This window comes from Echinococcus granulosus (assembly GCF_000524195.1).
Source record: "Echinococcus granulosus chromosome Unknown EG_S00210, whole genome shotgun sequence".
Lineage (NCBI taxonomy): Eukaryota > Metazoa > Platyhelminthes > Cestoda > Cyclophyllidea > Taeniidae > Echinococcus > Echinococcus granulosus.
In genome coordinates this window covers 48,596-67,798 of record NW_020170590.1, presented here as the reverse complement: position 1 = coordinate 67,798, position 19,203 = coordinate 48,596, and the positions used below count along the sequence as shown (strand labels likewise).

The 19,203-nt window shown below is 40.4% G+C and overlaps 2 protein-coding genes across 2 annotated transcripts; both read left to right on the top strand. All coding sequences in view use genetic code 11, as the record gives it.

Moving 5' to 3' along the window:
- Positions 1 to 3,885: 3,885 nt before the first annotated feature.
- On the top strand, positions 3,886 to 5,346 carry EGR_10335 (Heat shock protein; the record flags this gene model as incomplete). The annotated part of the gene is made up of 3 exons (XM_024499584.1): positions 3,886 to 3,907; positions 3,980 to 4,239; positions 5,212 to 5,346. The coding sequence occupies 3 exons, from the start codon at positions 3,886 to 3,888 to the stop codon at positions 5,344 to 5,346; spliced, it is 417 nt and encodes a 138-aa protein (XP_024346002.1).
- Positions 5,347 to 8,945: 3,599 nt separating this feature from the next.
- On the top strand, positions 8,946 to 12,434 carry EGR_10334 (hypothetical protein; the record flags this gene model as incomplete). The annotated part of the gene is made up of 10 exons (XM_024499583.1): positions 8,946 to 8,991; positions 9,213 to 9,301; positions 9,513 to 9,618; positions 9,850 to 9,994; positions 10,163 to 10,280; positions 10,413 to 10,491; positions 10,580 to 10,711; positions 10,879 to 10,908; positions 12,013 to 12,039; positions 12,382 to 12,434. The coding sequence occupies 10 exons, from the start codon at positions 8,946 to 8,948 to the stop codon at positions 12,432 to 12,434; spliced, it is 825 nt and encodes a 274-aa protein (XP_024346001.1).
- Between the last annotated feature and the right edge of the window lie 6,769 nt (positions 12,435 to 19,203).

Genomic DNA, 19,203 nt, shown 5'->3' with positions numbered 1-19,203 from the left:
ACCACAGTCAACCGCCGATAAATACACATATTGTCGTAGAAATACTGCACGCGCAGAGTGAGGAGACTTTCAGGACCCTCGTCACACTCTTCTTGATAGAAAAGCGCCATCCAGAGTTAGCTGCGCATTATCTGCTCCTCACAGCCATATCCGCCCATCAATACTTGCAGACATTACCTCCCTCCGATTACCATTCTACAAATGCCTGCCTGATTTTATGAGTTGTAACACAAGTACTTGGAGATTGCGTAATATCCAACAAATTGGTACTCTACGTTGCCTTTTAACACGAACATGCGATGTACGGGATTACAAAACTAACTGCCCCTAGAATAAACAAAGGGCAATTAAAAATAAAGGAAACTACTGTTTTAAATTTAAAAATGGGAATTCTGATGTAGCGAAATTACATGAAATAGTAGCTTGCGCATTTTTTTTTGTGAAAGGGACCCATTAGACGCCATCCGGCACAATGGCGAAGGGCAGTGGTAGCGCGTGTGTACAAATTGTGGCAAATAACGAATTTGCCCACTGAAAGTGTTTACACTTGTGTATACCCGTATCTGCAGCAATGACGATTGGCAGAAATGGTGGCCTTTAGTATATTGCCAAGTCGAATGCTACTGATGTCTATTCACTAGTGTGTTTCTAGGTCATCATTATAATACCTAGATGCAGTTACATAGCCGACTCGGATTAGGAGACGATCATTGTTGTTGATATGTGCTTCGAAGCAACAACAGCAGCTCCTCCATCTCAACTATAACACCGTGTCAGATGAAGCTGTGCGCAGGAGGGATGTAGCTGGACTACGTGGGGGGGCAGTTCTGACACCATTTTTTGCCAGTGCGAAAAACAAAGGTAATGAGTAGCAATTACATTAGAGTATAGTAGAGGTAATAGTCGCTTCTTCAAAGTATTTGGTGCCGGAATAAGGCTCTGTTCTAAATTTTCCACAAAACACCCATTCTGATTGACATGGCTCAAAATTGCAACTAAGTGTGTCTTGTCTTGAAAAGTCTGTGCTGCAGGTCCTGTGTGATAGAAATGTGCAGAGAAACAGATCTAATCAATTGCTGTTTTAATAACTACTTTGATGCAGTAAGCTTGCGCATTAGACTGATTGTTATATAAACAAATAAATATATGTATATATTTAATGCAGGTCTCGCCACATTAGTTCCACCACCCGTCTCTTTATTTTATGCCTACTTACCCATTTCTATTAGCATTGCAACTTCTTCCGAAGCATACTTCACGTCAAGTTTAACATTGTTCTAATGTGCCATGTGCCTAAAGAAAAATAATTAATTCCTTACGTTACCACGGTAAATAACAATTCGGTGTGAAGATGCCTTTATTCGCATGAATATATCGAAGTAAACTTGTATGACTTTGAAGGTGTTCTGAAAAGTTAAGTTGGTCAGATCACCAGAATACTACAAAGTGCAGGTCTGGACTGGTTACAGTGACGCCACTAATGTGCAGGTGTTTTAGAGCATTGCGCTTCCATATCATTCATTGCACTTCAGTCGCCGTAGAGAGCTCCAGCTTTTAAACAATGCGACAACAACTCACACATCCATTAACAATCCTCTCAACTCTGAGAAACTCAATCGTCAACCACAATCATAGGAACATGCACACTTGGTTGAGTGGAAATTTACCAAGCACATCTGCTTCCTTCCTCTAAGCACTTAGGCACTAAACTAGTGAGAACTTACATCCACGCATTGTTGGTACAAACAGAGTGGAGAGCAGCCTGACGATAAAAGTTTCTCATTCGCAGTTGACTGCAGTTTTACCCAATCCGCCAACTATGATGATGAGGTCACACCGCAGAGCCTGTAAATGCACGCAAGGCATTTCGGTAGCCACAAACGTGTCCTATGCTGGCAATTACCGCCGTATTTATTTGTCGCCTCTTACTCGGATACGTATTCACAAATTCATTCAGTGTTATATTTGAATAATTAATAATAATTTGCGAATGCTAAAAACTACTTTGCCAGACATTTCAAATAAATACGGCGGTAACTGCCAGCATAGCACACGTTTATGTGCCAGTTTCACTTAAGCTGTAAATTATCTTATTCTACAAGTGGACTGCAAGACTAATCCATTATTTATGTTCTCCTTTTTTCCCTACACAGATTTCAACACTTAAAATGCTTGCCTCGACTTTTATCATGATTGTATAAAAGAAGGGCAAGAAATTTTACTTATCTAATAAGGGAACAAAGGGATCCTTGTTTATGCAACAATGTACTTTTTACAAATAAGAAAGCAAGCACTTAGGTTTCTCCATCTGGTAAGCAAGTGGTGTTTACTAGATGTTTTCCTGTCACCTTCGAGCACTGATTCAAATTTAGGAAATTGAACTACGACCTTAGGACTCTGGTAACAACACCCACTTCCTTATCGCCAAATACCTTGCAAATAGCTTTTTCCTTTTCCTTTCCTTTTGGCTCATTTCCTGATTTCACATTATGTTCCCTTCATTACGCGGAGGACAGAACTCTACTCAGACTCACGATTCTGACAACTTACACAAAGTGAAGGCTAGGGCTATTTATTACCCTATTATTCACAGATTGGAGACCAGCTGTGCATCTCCTCCCCTTTAGTACCATTTGCCGTTTCGGGGTTTCCTCCGGTCAAATGCACTTCGTGGGAGCCGTGCATCCCATCGAGTCTGATACCACCTACCATTAGGTATGGCTTGTTGAAGGCATAGGCCCTGTCTCTGTGCACCACAAGAGACTAAAAATATCTAAAATTATACCATTTTGCTCCACCTTCTAAATATGCTTACTAAATCGCAGGTCCATGTTCAGCCAGCTGAGTGTTGAAGCAGTTGTATCAAGAGTAGAACAGTCTGAACATTACCGGGATTATTATATGATGCATGGTAGAATTTCAAATCACATGCCCATATATATCCACCAGTCCAAGTAAAGAATCTATTTATAAATTAATGAACAAGGTGGTGAAGCTAAACCCATTTTTATTAGAATTAGAAGCGTGATAAGCAGGTAAAACTTGGTTTATTTTAACTCTTAGTTTTGTATTATAATTTAAATATGATGAAATTTTAACCGAGGCATCTATAAGTTAACCAAGTTCATTGCAGCATAGCATATTTTGGTTAAACAAAACAAAAAATTTTTCATAAAATGGGAGTTTTGTGTCGTCTATGAAGTGCCAAACAGGATTTATTGATTGCTTCGATAAACAAATTCGGTCCAGACTTGCCCCATCCACCGCTTAACATCATGCAGGAATGAGGAGAATGCTTCTCTATTTGTGCGGTTTTCGCTACTGAATTAATTGCTGCATCAATATTAGTAAATTTTTATGGAGACGCAGTTACAATTTCCCCCTTTCATTTGTTTTATTGAACGAGAACTTGTTTCATTATAAGCTTAGCACTTGATATAGCGTAACGATACCAATTATACTTTTGAATATCACAACTGGACACACGTGCATGCGCACATGTACGCACAGGCGTAAAACAGTCGCGAAAGACGCACTGATCGACTTTGCAGTGATGAGGTGATTAGACTTTGAAAATGGGTTCCCCTACTTGACCCTATCATGCCAGTGACGGCCTGAGATTTGGGGACGAAGCTAACTCATTACTTGGAACCTCAAAGTCATTTCAATATTGGCAGTCATAAGCTAATGAAGTGACACCTCTAAACCGCTGCAATTCTGCCACCCACACTTCAGTATGGTGCAGACACAAATGCTGGTGTCAATGCCCAATCAGGGGCGTAGGCAAAACAGGGGCTAGCATTGCGCGTCGTTGTCTTCGTGCAAGCAGTCACCGACCAACAAGAAAAAACATTAAAAGGTGGCAGTTTAGGGTCGGATGCAGGCATGCTGGCAGTTGGCACCCATCGTGAATTGTTCTAGCTCATAAGTTACAGTTAGTACAAAAGGTAGCAGCAACCGAGTTTATCACCATTGTCAGACCGAACAAGCAAGCTTAGTGGACCCCACACTAGGGTATCAGCATGTTTAGCAATACGCGTTGATTTGGGTGCAAACTACTCCTACGTTGAAGTCTTCCAATACCCCAAGGTGAGCATTATCATTAACTATGAGGCTTACAGCTCAACACTTAGCTATGTCGCATTCGTAGACAAAGAACATTTCATCGGTGACGCCACAAAGAATCAAGCGGCCTTGTTTGAAGTGAAGCGCCTGATCAGGCGTCTCTTCAACGATGAGGTAGTACGAGGCAACATAAAAACTTGCTTTAAAATTACAAATTCGGAAGCTGACTTAACACACCAGCCATTTGAATTCACAACCTGCGATTGGAAGCCGAAAATCGAGGTAGAATACTGTGGTAAAATGAAACATCTGTTTGCGGAGGAGAACATGTTTATCATCCTGCTGAAGATGGAAAGGACAGCGGAAGCTTATTTTGGCAAGATGGTGACAGACGTGGTGATCATCGCACCAGTTCACTTCAATGATGTCCAGCGTCAGGCGATGATCGATGCAGAAAAAATGTGCTGCAATTACTTAATGAGCCAACGGCAGCTATCATTGCGTATGATATAGGCTAGCAATTTGTGCAATCAGATATTATGGAATAATCTGTTTAGCACAATTACCTTCTACTTATAACAGAATTATCTGCTTCATTCAATCAATGGTTTAAAATGAATAAAATGCTTTTCAGCTAATATGATATCAAGCTTACTGTTTTGTTTGTGTAAAGTTTAAGTGAAATAGACCTATCCCTAGATAGTCAGACTCAGCAGTCTCATTCCAAATGTTTGTAGGTCCTCTCTGATTAACGGAAAACTTGTCAATGCAGCTTACATTTGTACATGCGCATGGTACAAGTAGGAATAGGAGGAGGAGGAGGAGAAAGGATGAAGGAGAAAGATAGAATGACAGCAGTGGAAGGGCAGAATGTGTTTGAGGCTGGTAGAAGGAGTGGTATTGGGAGTAGCAATACATCCATAGCTTCAAGAGGACCACTAATCATCTGCGACGACGTAGGGAAGCGGCCTTATCTGTTGATGTCAAAGGAAGTAGTAGGTGCCAAAATTTGTTTATATAGAGGTCAGCCTTCAATAACGCACTGTAGGAGGGATCCGCGATCGCCAACGAATGGCTGCTTAATGGGAATCTCGTCAGCATCTTACACCACACCAAAGGTGGGGCTCAACATAACCTGTATGACAGGAAATCGGAGTCTTCGATGCGTGTCGTTTCGACGATATCCAGTACAAGCTTTTCGACAATACCATTGTGGAAATGCAGACGTTGTTGTGTGCCTACTTTCCTTTGTCCATCCAGCTCAAACTTAAACTCCGTTGATGCATCTTATATCAGCCATTCCTTTTTAAGTAGTTTTTAGCATGAAAGCATATTTGCATCCAATTATGTAAGAGAATATGACCTGCTATATTATTTACTGACCATTTCAAATTGCGCCACATCAACTAGTGCTTTTCCAAACGTGTATAGATGAATAAACAGCCTATTTCTTTAGTCTTATAAGCGTGGACTTATGTAAATGAGATAGCCGCCTGGCGCATACATATTCACGACTTCTGATTGAAGGATCGCAAAATTCATCATGTGGCATGAGGGGTGAGTACATTTGAGAAGCGCACAAAGGCTTTTGATACAACAAGCAGTGACGCTCTTCTTTAGCATCCAGGTCACTCACTTTGTGCACCAATTTAAAACGACTTACTGCTAGGACTGTTTCTTAGACGCATGAGCCATTTGCTAGATTCGTATATGGTCGTGCTTTCATTGTCTCATTGAAATTAATGCTACAACGAAACTATTAAGGAAACAGTTCCACATCACATAAGATTTATGCGTGTTAGTAAATGCTTGGCTATTTTTACTAGATTAGTTTATAAGAAACGCATACTAGCTTTACAGACTTGCCGTCACTTTTTATCATTCCTTGAAGTGCAGCAAAACCGCAGTGACGTCAAAATATTGTCAGTCAATGCCCACCTATGTCACATGCCTCTGCAGTTTAACCAGCTTACGCCTGCACGTGCTTGTTCTCATACAAAAATACCAAATTTTATTAATGCACACGATAGCGCCATTGAGATAACGCCTTTCTGACGGCTAATTTCTTTACTACAATGCTCTGTGAACGCAGGACTAACATGAAAATACCAATCATTTTGGATTACGATCTTGGGACCAATTCATGGAACTGGAACCAGCCATTACTCTTACCACTGTTTTCCTCGGCAAATGGTGTAGATGATTTCGTAATTCCGGATTCAAATAATTGTGCTAGAGTTGCATTTTTGATATTTTAAAATCATTAATGACACCTTGAGGCATTAAGAGCAAATGTGGATTTAGCTATTGTGACAGGGTCACCACGGGTGCATTACATTATTCAAAGAACATCAATACCTCTTAAAATGGATAATAGAGTAGATGGATGGTGTAAATTTTTCTTTAAATCCAGTGTTTAGTCAATTTAGTCTTTAGGCCTTAGAAAATAGCACAAAATAATTGTTCAGACGTTACTTCACTTGATGAAAGCTAGACAGCTTTGTTACCTTCCCACCAAATGTCAGTTTCATTAGCATTTGCATTATTCTTATGATTTCTTTTAGTCTCTTCTCTGAAAATCACTCCAAATTATTGCCATATGATCTTAGGTGGTCCTGTAAGCGCTTTGTTAATCATACATTAAGAATGAAAAGGCTCCCGCGATCAGACAGGCTTTATTACTACGAAGTCTGTGGGGCTACCTTAGAGAATGTCAGAGCTTTGTGCGATCACCACGGATCAATCGCAATTGTGAGCTTATAAATTAAATGCAAATGCATCTTACGTCCATAAAATTTTATCAGCGTTTGCCTCGAGACCATTGTTTACAACTCGCTTACTGGATGAGCATTTTCACCCCACATCATTGTAAGTAGCATTGAAAATAATAACAGCAGCATTGTCTGCCAAATTATTATTATGATAGGTCGACCGGTTTAGTAAGTCCAAAGCGAAAGCACTGAAACTCAACACATATCTCGACTTTGCATGTTTGGCCACGTAACATATTCCAATAGTGTTGCAATCACTGGTTCGTTGGGCAAGCTTTTTAATGATGCAGAGCAGTCGGCTTTTTGTAATAGCCTCTTAAATTTCGTGCTCCTTCCTACTACAATTGACTGGATAGATATTTCAGAGTGTATTTAAACAGCATGGAAGTTATTGACGTCCAGTGCAAAAGAAGTTAAGTATGTGGGTACGGCATGATGTATCACGAGGCAAATTATTTCTACTGAGGCTCGCATATCGTCACATTAATTTCCCACAAGTGGTGAGCAATGTCTCAGAGCATGTCAGTGTTACACTCTCAGCTGAGAGCGCAGAGCTGCGCAAACGTTCGTTCCTTGAATTAAATTGCTTTGTAAAGAAAGACAATGTATTAAAATTCATCAAGCAGAATAACAGGACAGGTTGGGTGTACTTCCATCTGTTTATGTATAATTGTGAGGAATATTATCATATACGCATTGGGTAGGATGAATTTTCAATGTGCAAAGTGTTTGGTCTAAGTTTTAAAGTAAATTCTTACCAAACACTTAAAAAAATCAATTTTTTTATTAAAAGAATAAGGCTAGTGTTTGATTTCTTGCTTTTGTTACTTTCGATCGCCCAAATGCGTGCTTTGTATTAGCGTTATTAAAAGGGGCGGTGCAATGACACCTAAAATCGAAATAAATCACTTGATATATATATATATATGGAAAAAGCGACTTTGCAATATAATCCTTGCCTCCACATCTTATAAAATCGTCCACTTAAATGTGTCTAAGTCAGGACATCAAATCAGTGCAAAGAATGCTGTCAACTTGAATAAATTTACCAAAAAAAATTACTCGTGGGTATTTCATTACTCTACTTTGGTGAGTGTGCCAATGCTGTGGGAGATATTCGGCGCTGAAACACTTGAAACGCTTCAAATGATTAAATTATTCTACGCATCACTTTGCCAATTATTGAAGTAGGCAACCGCCAATGTGCTATTGCCAGAGAAAACGACGCTTCCATGGGAGAAATAGGTTTTCTTTGGATAATTCTCATAGAGTTAGCAAACCCGCTTTCTCACCTTCTACTGAGTTCACTGAAATTGATATACACGTAGTTTCACTCTGATAACGTGCAGACTAAACCTGTAAAAATTGCTGTTACTGTTACGCTTTTTTGGCTCCATTAATCCCAAATGCGACGTAGTAGAAAATATTAGCTTGTCTGTGAACAACGTCTCAGTCCATATCACAAATTATGCCCTGTAAATGATACCGGGCATAAATGAAAATGTAGATGTATAATTGGCAAGAGGTAGAGGTGTAGAAAGTCGGTAATACATAGGAAGGCAAAGAGCATATAAACTGTGTCCCTTGGTCGCTATGCTCCATGTAAGATGAGAGACAGCATATTTTGAGCGATGTCAAGCATTTATCATTGACTTTAAAGTAAAGGTGGCACTACCCGTAGTTATGCGTGATCACTAAGTTAGAGGATTGCTTCACTTTTGACTTTAAAAGGGAGAAATAAACCAGGAGAATGGTTGCATTTACCTAAGGAACCACATGATCCATCAAAAATTTTACATCAAAATAATACGAATACTTACCCATATTTCCACCTGTAGCGCCGGGTTGCAAATGAAAAGTATATTCAGATTATTCCACATAGCCTCACTTCAAGCACGTGCATACTAAGTCTGTGAGAACTTGCTGCAGGCACCACACCCACACCCACGCATTTATGGCTACGACACTGCGTAAGTCAACACCGTGTTGAGCATCTTCTACTCGCTGGTATAACTGCCGTTTTACCCTGTTAGCCAACCATAGTGATGAGATGAAATTGGAGAACAGATAAAGGCACGCTAGATAGTTTGTTAGTTATGAACGTGTGCCATGCTGCGAAGTACCTTCTTCCTTGTCATCGTCGCCTACTGCTCAGGTGCGTATTCATCCATTCAGTTTGATTTCCTTTCTTACTGAATTTGCCACCGTACGCCATAACACAGTGCACACAATGATGATAATTTTAGCACGAAGAAACAGGCAGTCTTTACCACTAATTACACCAAAAGAGTTGTCACTTGTGATCTCACAGATTACGTAGGCATTTGTATAAATACAATGGACAAAAATTAATACATCTTTACATCTGCGGAACAGGAGCCGACCCAGTGCTATGGGGTTCTCGGATTGTGGGAACACCGGCGGGACCATCACCACCTATGTATTTCCGTCATCCCAAAGAAGCCGTATGCACGACGTTTCTGTATAAACAGATATTTTTTGACAAATTGATAAACACTTTCGTGTGTACAGCATCAGCACCCATTTTTACGTCGTATATGGCAGCTCTTTTGGATTGGCAAGGCTAATGCAAGGCAACAAATATAACATCTCTCTGCCGATTAAATAACTTGTTCATGCATAAAAGGCTTTAGAGAGTGTCTTAATTTATTTTAGGCGATATTTGTGATAATTGATGGCTTGATGTCTCCAATCAAAATCGAAAATGGCACGTGTTATCTTGGCGATAAAGTCTGGGGTTCCCCTTGCCAAAGGTATAAAGGTAGGCAGAACGTTAAAACTCGGCTCCCATCATTTATTCATTCTTCTTTTATATCAAGGTACTTTTTGCGTAAGACTATTTAAAGGCATCAAAATTTTGTTCAACACATGAAGCAGCTGAACTGCTGCACTTTGATTCTGTGTAATAACGGCAATAGGCAGTCCACAGCATGCGTATGCTAAGAAACCCAGTCCCTAGATTAGTATGAGAGATCAGTGTTTGAAATTTTAGAAAGTTCCAACATCACCTTGAAAGACGTATCCCTTCAGGAGGCATTACAAATCTGGGTTGAATATTTACCCATTTCTACAGCATTCTTTGTGCCGAATTGTACTACTCAGACGTCAAAGGAAGGCAAGTCGATTGAGCTGAAGAAGTATGTGAGGAACTTTTGCAAGACAACTGCTTGGTTAAAACATGCCAATTTCAAATGCTTTCTTTGGCAGGCAGCATTTCAAGTGGTTATTGTGGTCTGTGTGATGCTTGGGCCCTTCACTTACCCGATAGTTGAGAGAAAGTGGAGGTGGAAAGTGTAACCACCAAGTGCTTTGCTTGCAGATGAATTCGACTGGAAGACATCGTTTCCGCTTTCTCGATTTGGGAAGGGGCAATCAAATGTCGAAGTCGCATTAGCTGTTCGAGGTGCAAACAGCCGGGGCTTGGTACGTGATCCCTTTCAGACTTGCTGGCAACATAGTGCCTTCGATTTCTTACAATGGCCATGTAAAGATGTTCATCAATTGCTCATGATTTTGTGCTCACGATTTCCTCTATTCTTGCTCATTACAATATAGACATCCCTTTATCAGAACGGTAAATTTGCGTGTGGTTGGAGGGGGACAACACTTGTTCTCTCTGAATCTCCTGTCTGCCGTAAGTTTGTTGCACTTTCAGTCAAGCCATTTGCTGTGCTTATTAATGCAACCGATGTGCCAATTCCACTTTCTTCCACTCATTCAAGGTAATATGTCGAAAGATGAAAAATCCAATCTAAGAACATTTGTCCTGAACATTACTCAAAATACTATTACTTCTATTGGGTGGTATACCTCTACTAGAAGGATGACAGTTAATATTGACTGGACGCAAGATGGTGAGTGAATATTCCTACTGATTTGGGGAGCCACCATCATTCCTTGCAATAAAGTATCATGGCTAATAACACTTCACAGTGAGGTAATCCCGAGAAAACCACTTATGCACCAGACCAAAGAAACATACATTTCATTCGAAGTAAATGAATCTCTTGCATTGCTTTAGGTGTATCGCCAGAAGTTGCGGAGTGTAATGGTGAGTTCAAGCACATGACTACTTAACAGCAGTCAATATGTCTGGCAACACCACGTGCTATAAAATAGGGTTCCACTTTATGTTAGCAAACTGCTTTTGTTTCGAAAATGCTTTAATGTGCGTGAAGTATGTCAGGGTGCTAAGGAATAGTGTATGCTTTTTCGATGTTACCGAAATACTTCCTGGTTAATATATATTAAAATCATTTACTTGATGCAACTTTTAGAATATTGGGGTGAAATGAGTAAGTAAAATGAAGTGCATTTTGATCAAACTTGTGAATTTGCACTTTACATCCTATCACGCTAAATTTCTAATACCTAAGTTTACATTGCATGTATGCTGTGTAAAATTTAGGTATTAAATTTTACAAGCCTACTTTCAGTCCTCAGCCCGCCTAAGCAATGCATGTGACTTAGAACTCAGAATGCCAATCCACCAATTTCTGCTTAAAGGCTATAAGGTTTTGTGTAGATACAGAGCAGATGAACTATCACAATGTATATTCTAAAGAGCACAGCTTTACTTTTGAAAACAGCAACAATATTTAGAGCAGGTGTATGAGAAGTGTGAGGCAGCATGTGGTACGTCTATTATAATTTGAAGCAAAAGCATTGCGCAAATACTGGTGCGGTGAAGGAGGAACAGCAGTGTCTTTGTCCGCATTACATTGTCAGCTTCACAAAAGGTTACGGGCATTGCGACGGAGAGCCTCGATAGTGCCGAGTCGACAATTATGGAAAACTCGGTATCCAGTGCCTTTCATTAGACCTTCTCGCACCAGTTTTTATGTGACCCTAACTTAATAAATACATTGGCTGTTGAGCTACCAAGACTAGGCCAGTCTAAAACATGCCAATTCCATGTGTGATTTTTGTAGGTACTCAATGAGTAGCCAAGCATTACCTTAACTGTAGTTGCAGTCATTCTAAAATTATTCCTTTTTTGATAACTTTATGCAGCTACAACCTCTTCCGGTGAGTTAGTGAAGCAACCATTTTGATCAGTAACACTATTTTGACACATTTGTTCATGCCAGTAAATAAGCTTATCCACTATGGTATGACACTTTCAATAATTCCTCTGCTTTCTTCCATAATCTAGGCCCTGAGGTGAAGCACACTTCTACGAGTGAGTTGTTTGATTTTGGTAATATCAGTCCACTTTGCACGTGGCCTGAGTTGGCTGGACACTGAGTGCTTTTACTGAATGAGTAATTTATTAAATTAAAGCACCACCATCTACGTTCTACGTCTAAGATTATAGTAAACTCTATTGCAGGAAAGTAAACACCTATTAATTTTTGTTACACCTTAATTAATTTCTTGACGTACTTCTTAAATATTTTGGGCTTTTTGACGACACGACCTTTAAAATAGGCATTTCTGTACATTATAAAGACGAAATGACCAAGCAGTCTTACTTGTAGCCTGATTTACTCTTTGTTATCATGCATTGGTTTTTGTTTTTTAGTTCTGGTTGCATTGCTGTCGATGCTCATGCTAATGAGAGCGCTGGCCGGTTGAGCAAACGAGCAAACAAGTACAACGACGGAATAAATACCATAGACTTTCGGGCTTTTTTGAAGCCATTTTCAATAAGCTGCCATTTTTAAACCTATTAACAAATTTTCCTTCCATTCCCAGCACCACGTAACTGGTAAATTTAACTAGTATCACACCCTGACTTTTGACGTTAATCTATCTCATATCCCCTTACAAACAACCTTAATAGCATCCTATTCCTTCCTTCCCCTTCTATAAACTCAAAATAATTTTCATTCCTGTTTAGGTTTTTGCCGCAAGGCATCCGTTTGTATGGTGCAAAAATCATAACTATGAGCCTAAACACAAACGATCCCAATCTCCAGACACACGTTGGCAGATAATTAGACAATTCGTCAGTATCACACATTGAGTTATTGTAAAATACAGGAAGGTCGGCAGACCTCAAGGTTTGTCATTATATGTATGCGCTTTTAGGACTCGTTAGCACGTCATTCATGGTCTCACCGTCTACTGAATGCGTGAATGGTTTGTTTCATCGGGAGAGTAGAACTCCGCAAACTACTTTATCATTTTACTAGATTGTCACACCAAATCTTTTCGGCAGGTTGTGCTGTCTTACCGCATGTGACGACACTACACACTTGAGTAAGTGATAGGACGAGCCTTTAAGCTAAGTAGTTGTGGCTACCAAAACAATAACGAAATGAAGCAAAGTGTACACAGATGATTTACATTCCTAAAGCCTCATCAGGTTAAACGCATATTATGTAATTTGTTTAATAACTAGTCAAGTTGCAAACCGCACTACCCATTCGCAATCCCGTGTGGTTAGTAATGATTGGGAAGGTGATTGCATGTGCGTTTAATGTGATTGATAATGCGCCATAGTTAGAACATTCGCATGTATGTGGGGACCACTGGTGCATCTGGTTCACAACGGTTCAGCTTAGCGTCTCTGAGTAGTCCCTGCATCTTGCCACGCCATAAATTAACAATATGTGCTATAAAATTATACACAACTTATTTTAATAGCTAAACAGTACTTGTTATCAGTTTTGCTTTTAGTTGACAAATTGAACCATAAAATTTAATGAATGTATGGATTGCTAGCAGGTTAGAGGGATGAATAGAGAGGACACAGTGGACTGATCATGGGCTACTTTGTTTCGATTAGGCAAACCTTAGTAACGGTAAACTTTGTCGAGAAGAGGATCCCATTCATGGCCTACAACTTCTTTTACATTTAGCCAAATGGGAATCGGAAGAAGTCGAAAAGGTAGTTGAAGGGCAATTGAATCAATTCTAACTGTGGTGCATCCGTAAAGCTTACTACTGTCAAATCTGAAATTCTTTTCACCATCAGTTTAGATAAATATGAGTGTTTAGTTCATAAGTGAATGGATCTTAAATTTTCTATGTTACATTAGAGCTGTGACTGAAATGTGCAAAGGGATGTAAATTCACTTCTTAGGTAACTGAAATTGGTATCTACCAGGATTCCACTAATTGGATGTTCAAGTGGACTATTTATTGTGCCTGTTGTAGGCAGTCTAATTGGTTCCAAGAAGAGAAGCAAGTAATGCACAGTCATTATTACTGCAGTAGGTAGTACTGAGGAGGTTGCAGTCGTTATCATCTACCCGACATTCGTTGTGGACTCAAGCGCCATGCCATGCAGGTGGTGTTGGGGTGGTCCTGTCACATAGTCGCAAATGCTTAGGAGCAGTTTTGTGTTCTGTGGTAGTGGTGGTCTTCCCAATGCCTCTCCATCAACTTCTACTTTTCATATCCTGTCCCATTATTTGCCTTTAGCAATACCTCTTCTATCCTTTTCCTAGTACTATGCGTCTGTGCATGCATATGCTGAAGTAACAAGAGTATTCTATCGAATCATCTCTTCATGTGTTCCTCGTAAATAAATATGCGGTCCCTTAATGCAGCTTCAGCAGTCTACAGTGTTTGTTGAATTCACATCATCGTTACCCCTTTAGCTCTGAGCTGATGGCAGTTTCCTTGTCTCTGATTGATAATACACAAATGGGGAAATCCCATATTTGGGTCTTTGTCGTGCTTGCTTCGTATGCTGTCTCGGTTACCCAAACCATACAGTAAGACATATGGTTTTTTTGCATCTCATAATACGTGGTGGGTAGAAGTGTTTTAGTCCTCCCAGATCCTTACGATGTTAGAAGATCCACTAAAGAACTCAAAGCAGAAAAATTGCCTCTTTCATATCCAGGTTTGGGCGAGAGATGTAAATGCGGCGGGGAACTACAGCCACTCGGAAGACAATCGCTCATCTAGTTCATCCGGACACTACGCTGGCGAAATTAATGAACTTGTTATCTTGCGGGTAGACGGGCATTCTTCCATATTTTGCAGCAGTATTCAACGAGGATTATACTTTGGCGATAAGTGGAACGCAGTAATGCAAACCAAAATATTCCAAAATGCCTGACTACATAAATTTTAGCTTCTCAATGTTAAGTGATCATTGTGATAAATCCTTCTAGAAGTGAAATAAAAATCGCGCACTAATTCCCGTCACTCTACTTTTCATTGTTGCACCATTCGCCTATACTCTTGATGGCACAAGATTGAGTTGTACCACCTGTCTAACCTCGTATGCATCCATAACCAAGTCGGCAATGTATAGGTGCATGACACAGCGTCTTTCAAAGTGACTCAAAGACTACACTGCTACGTTGCGCACTTCAAGGAATTAGTCGACTTCAAAGTTATCGGCCATTTACGCGACACAAGTGTAAATGGCTTGCAAATGCCAGTTAGAATCAAGCTGAGCCACTTTTAAGCGGCAGACCTAACATTACCATTATAGGCTAGCGTTCCTCCCGGAATACCTCTTAAAGAAGCCCTCCTATCCCAACATTAGCCTTCATGTTGCCTGGATTACGCTTAAGATAAGTACTCACGTGCAGCCGGCTTAGTGCCGCACTGCTCGGTTGTTGGCATTGCTCCAGCCAACATGAGGTGGTGAACAGTGCTTTCCTTCGTCAAGGTTGTCGGATGAATTTGCCCAATAGCTCCAAGGCCTCTTATGCGGACTTTGCAACAAAACTTCCTAATTGCGTGCATTGTCTCTTCCTTCTCATCTTACATCAATTATTTGACGTAATTTGATCTGCGATAACTACTGTCAGGAAAGAAATACTCCATCGCCGCATTCCATGCACAACTACAAGCCCGTCCTGACACTTGATGAACGCCTGTTTCTCAACCACGGACTCAGACATACCATTAGTCCCAAAGTCAAACGAGTAATCGCGCACCGTTGAAGCTTATTAAACCTTCTGTCAGCAACATAAAAATGAATATTTTAAAATGTTTTATACTCATTACCTACAAGCTTTTGTTGCCTACTACTTTTGATCTCTCTTAACAGCATTGCTAAATTCATATGCGCAAATGATAGGCTTGTAAATGACAGGGCCAGTCAGGATCTTCCTTACTACGAAATAATACACGACACATTAGTCCAATGACTTATTATCAACCCACAATATCCATTCCCTTCAGTGCAAGCAAAACCAAAGCAAAGAACAAAACAAACCGTGAAAGTGGTACAAGGCATTTAGTTAGGACGATTTTTTTCGGGAAGGACGTGATGGTATACGCTTACACCTTTTGCAGTTGCATCTTTTGTTAGAATTTGGTGGTATTTGGGCGGTTTTATTTAGTATCTTTTCGATTCTTATGGGTTTTACGATGAGATAATCTAAAGCAAATTTCTGAAACGTGATGAAGTTCAACGAACTATAATTAGGATTTATCTCTTCATATTATATCATCCCAGGTCTTCTCCAGTCGTATAAAGCCATAGTAGTTACTACGTTAAGAGACCTTTACTGCCACCGGTAACATCTTATGAATTATAGCAGAAACATCCTAGTTAATTTAAACGCACGATAAAGACAAACAGTGAATTAGGCAGCGAAACAGTCCTCATGGATAACTGGGTTTGCTATGACTTTGACGCAGAAACTACACAAGACAAACAGAAAACTTGCAGTCAGACGGCCGAGGACCTCGAATTCAAAGTCTCCAAATTGTTCTCAAAATGCACAAGCTCGAATCACGGCCAGCAAACTTAAATGACATTTCAGAATATGGGGCTTCGAGATAGGAGAGTGATAAGCGACACACACCCAAGGACATTTGATCCACTCTACTAGTTACGCAAGGTACGAATTTCTTTAATCAACAAATAAGTTGGGATAACTACGCTCAATGCTACATTCTTGCAATTGCAAGAAACCACAGTTCTTGTCCATGGGAGAGACCTAAAAGAATTATCTGAACTACAACGCTGACACGAGGGGATTCGCTTCTTAACATTTGAACAAGGCAGAATGCGCTACAACGAAGTGCGAAGGCGACATTGATTGAATGTGACAATTTTATTATTAGTGGTACCTACAATGGCAATAGGAAGAAATAAAATCTTGTTAATGTTCGTTGCGATTTCTGGAAAGTGAATTTAAAGGTGTCGTATGATAATGTGCTCATTGCACAGAAAGTCGCGTCTCATCTCCTTAGGCGTCACTGTGGCTGATATTACCGGACTCTGACCTTACGAAGTACGTCTCAGCGTTCAGTGCGGCTGAGCTCACACGTCTTGAATGGATAAAAACAAATTACATCGACAAAGTAACCAGCTCACTCTACATACAGACACGACATTATGGCAATTCTCTAGTATATGAGAGAAATTACCCAGGGAAATAGTACCTGTCCCTATAAAGCAATCCATGCGCATGACTCATTTACAGGAGTGCAGTACCTAACGTTGAAGCAACTCAACAGGAACTTCCTTCAAGCAAATTTTGTCGTCTAATTTGAACCAAGCGTTTTTTAGTAAAACTATAGCAGTAAAGATGACAATTGCAAGGTTTAACTTCCTAGTTGTGTGTAATTTTATCAATAAAATATACAACAACTGCAAACGTTGAGATAAAAGGATGCCGCATATAATATTCAAGTAGGTGCGCTTGCGAAGGTACAATACATATAAGGGGTTTACACACTCGTCGAGCAAAATAACCGCTTAAAAAGGCATTTACCTATCCGGCTGTCATTTTGCCTAAAGGATCAAGGGGTGTTTTCAACGAAAGAGTCGTGAGATTTACCCAGAGCCAGTTCACTGAGGTGAAGGCAGCCCTGGGAGGCAGTGTGAGGTAGAGGTAATTAGCGGATTTGCTCGCCATATCGGAGAAGTAGGCGCCCTTGCCAAACACATACCCTATCGAAGGCGCCTCGTGGGGGTGCCATCTGTAAGCCCTGTGCTGTGCCAAGTGAGAAGGTCGAGGGGAGCACAAATAAGCAGTTATAGCTACTTAACTAGATTTAAGTGGAGGAAGAGTACCCACAGAACGCCTGCACAGTTTATGAGACGAGCACCGTACCAGAGCATTATGCGACTGTCCAGCGCCTTTAAACGCTCTGCCCCCCAATTCCCTCAAAAAAGTGTCCATTACCTCCAGAGTAAAAAATGAAATGCATTGAAGCGTGAGTGACATGCAGGTAGTGCGCAATCCATTCAAACTTCTCCAAGTCCCGATTAAGTGCTGACGGAATATTCAGAAAAGAGTCGCTATTAAGGTATTGAAGGTAAAATTGATTAAAAAAGCTTAATATACGGACCTTAATCCGACTCTTGAGTTTCTCATAGTGCTCATCAAGGGGGTTGACGTTGGAGTCACTAGCCATTATAAGGAAATTGGCTACATCCAGCTTCAGTCATTCATCTAACATTAGAGGCTTGGTTATGATCACCTTCAGACCAAAGTCGTGCAGAATGCGCGCATCCAAGCTTATTATGCTGCCAATCAGGCTACTCATGTCTAGTCCTTTGATCTGCATTTTCGAAGCTAGTGAGTTAGAAATCGCTTAAACGCCGTAGTTTGCCTGAATCATCTGCACCCGTGACATCTTCCACAGTGGTATATTCCTAGCATCAATCTACGAAAGGACACAAACTGGTATGCTTGCTCGAACACTTTGTGAGAGCTCGACATTAAGAGTCAAGTCCGACCTCAAACTCCATCAGGGCATTAGTCGTTAAGGCGATGTCGAAAAGGAAATGAATGAGTTCCCAACGTCGGGTTTCCAGCTCAAATGACACGTGATGCATGAGTTTTGTCTTTTCACCGGTTTCATCGTCCTGTGCAACGAGATAGGGTGATCATAGAAATCCCTACAAATATCCCTAAAAATTAACAGGGATTCGGGACTACTCAGACCGATGCAGAGAAGCGCTAAAAGGAGTACAAATATAGAGGGGTTTAGAAACTACCCCGTGTTGCACGCTAATGTGAAACGAAGCGCTCTTGAAACAACAAAGCACCCACAGATAAATTTGCACCAAATTTGACAAAATGCACACTACATGTCATGCCGCCTTGATTAGATACTTACCGTAACATTTTCACCTTTCAAACACGCAAGTTATTTCATTACATCGGAATAGAGTGTAGAACGACACTCGCAAAAGGACGAAGGCTGTATAACGATGGGAGACCTGCGAACTAAACTGTAAAACTCAAGAGCTGTTATATTAAGCCCTAGCAATATAGAGATGGTATGATGTTGTCTACCTTGGAATCAATTTGTTTCAGTTTGAGAGGAAAATGCGACATTGCAATTTGAAAAATTGGCATGCTCGGTACCCCAGGAGTTCCCAGTCTTCCCGAGAAAGAGGTCGTGGAAGTGTTGTATGGCGGCGTCGAGACTGACGAAGCACTCTCCCCTCGAGTCGCCAATATCCGTT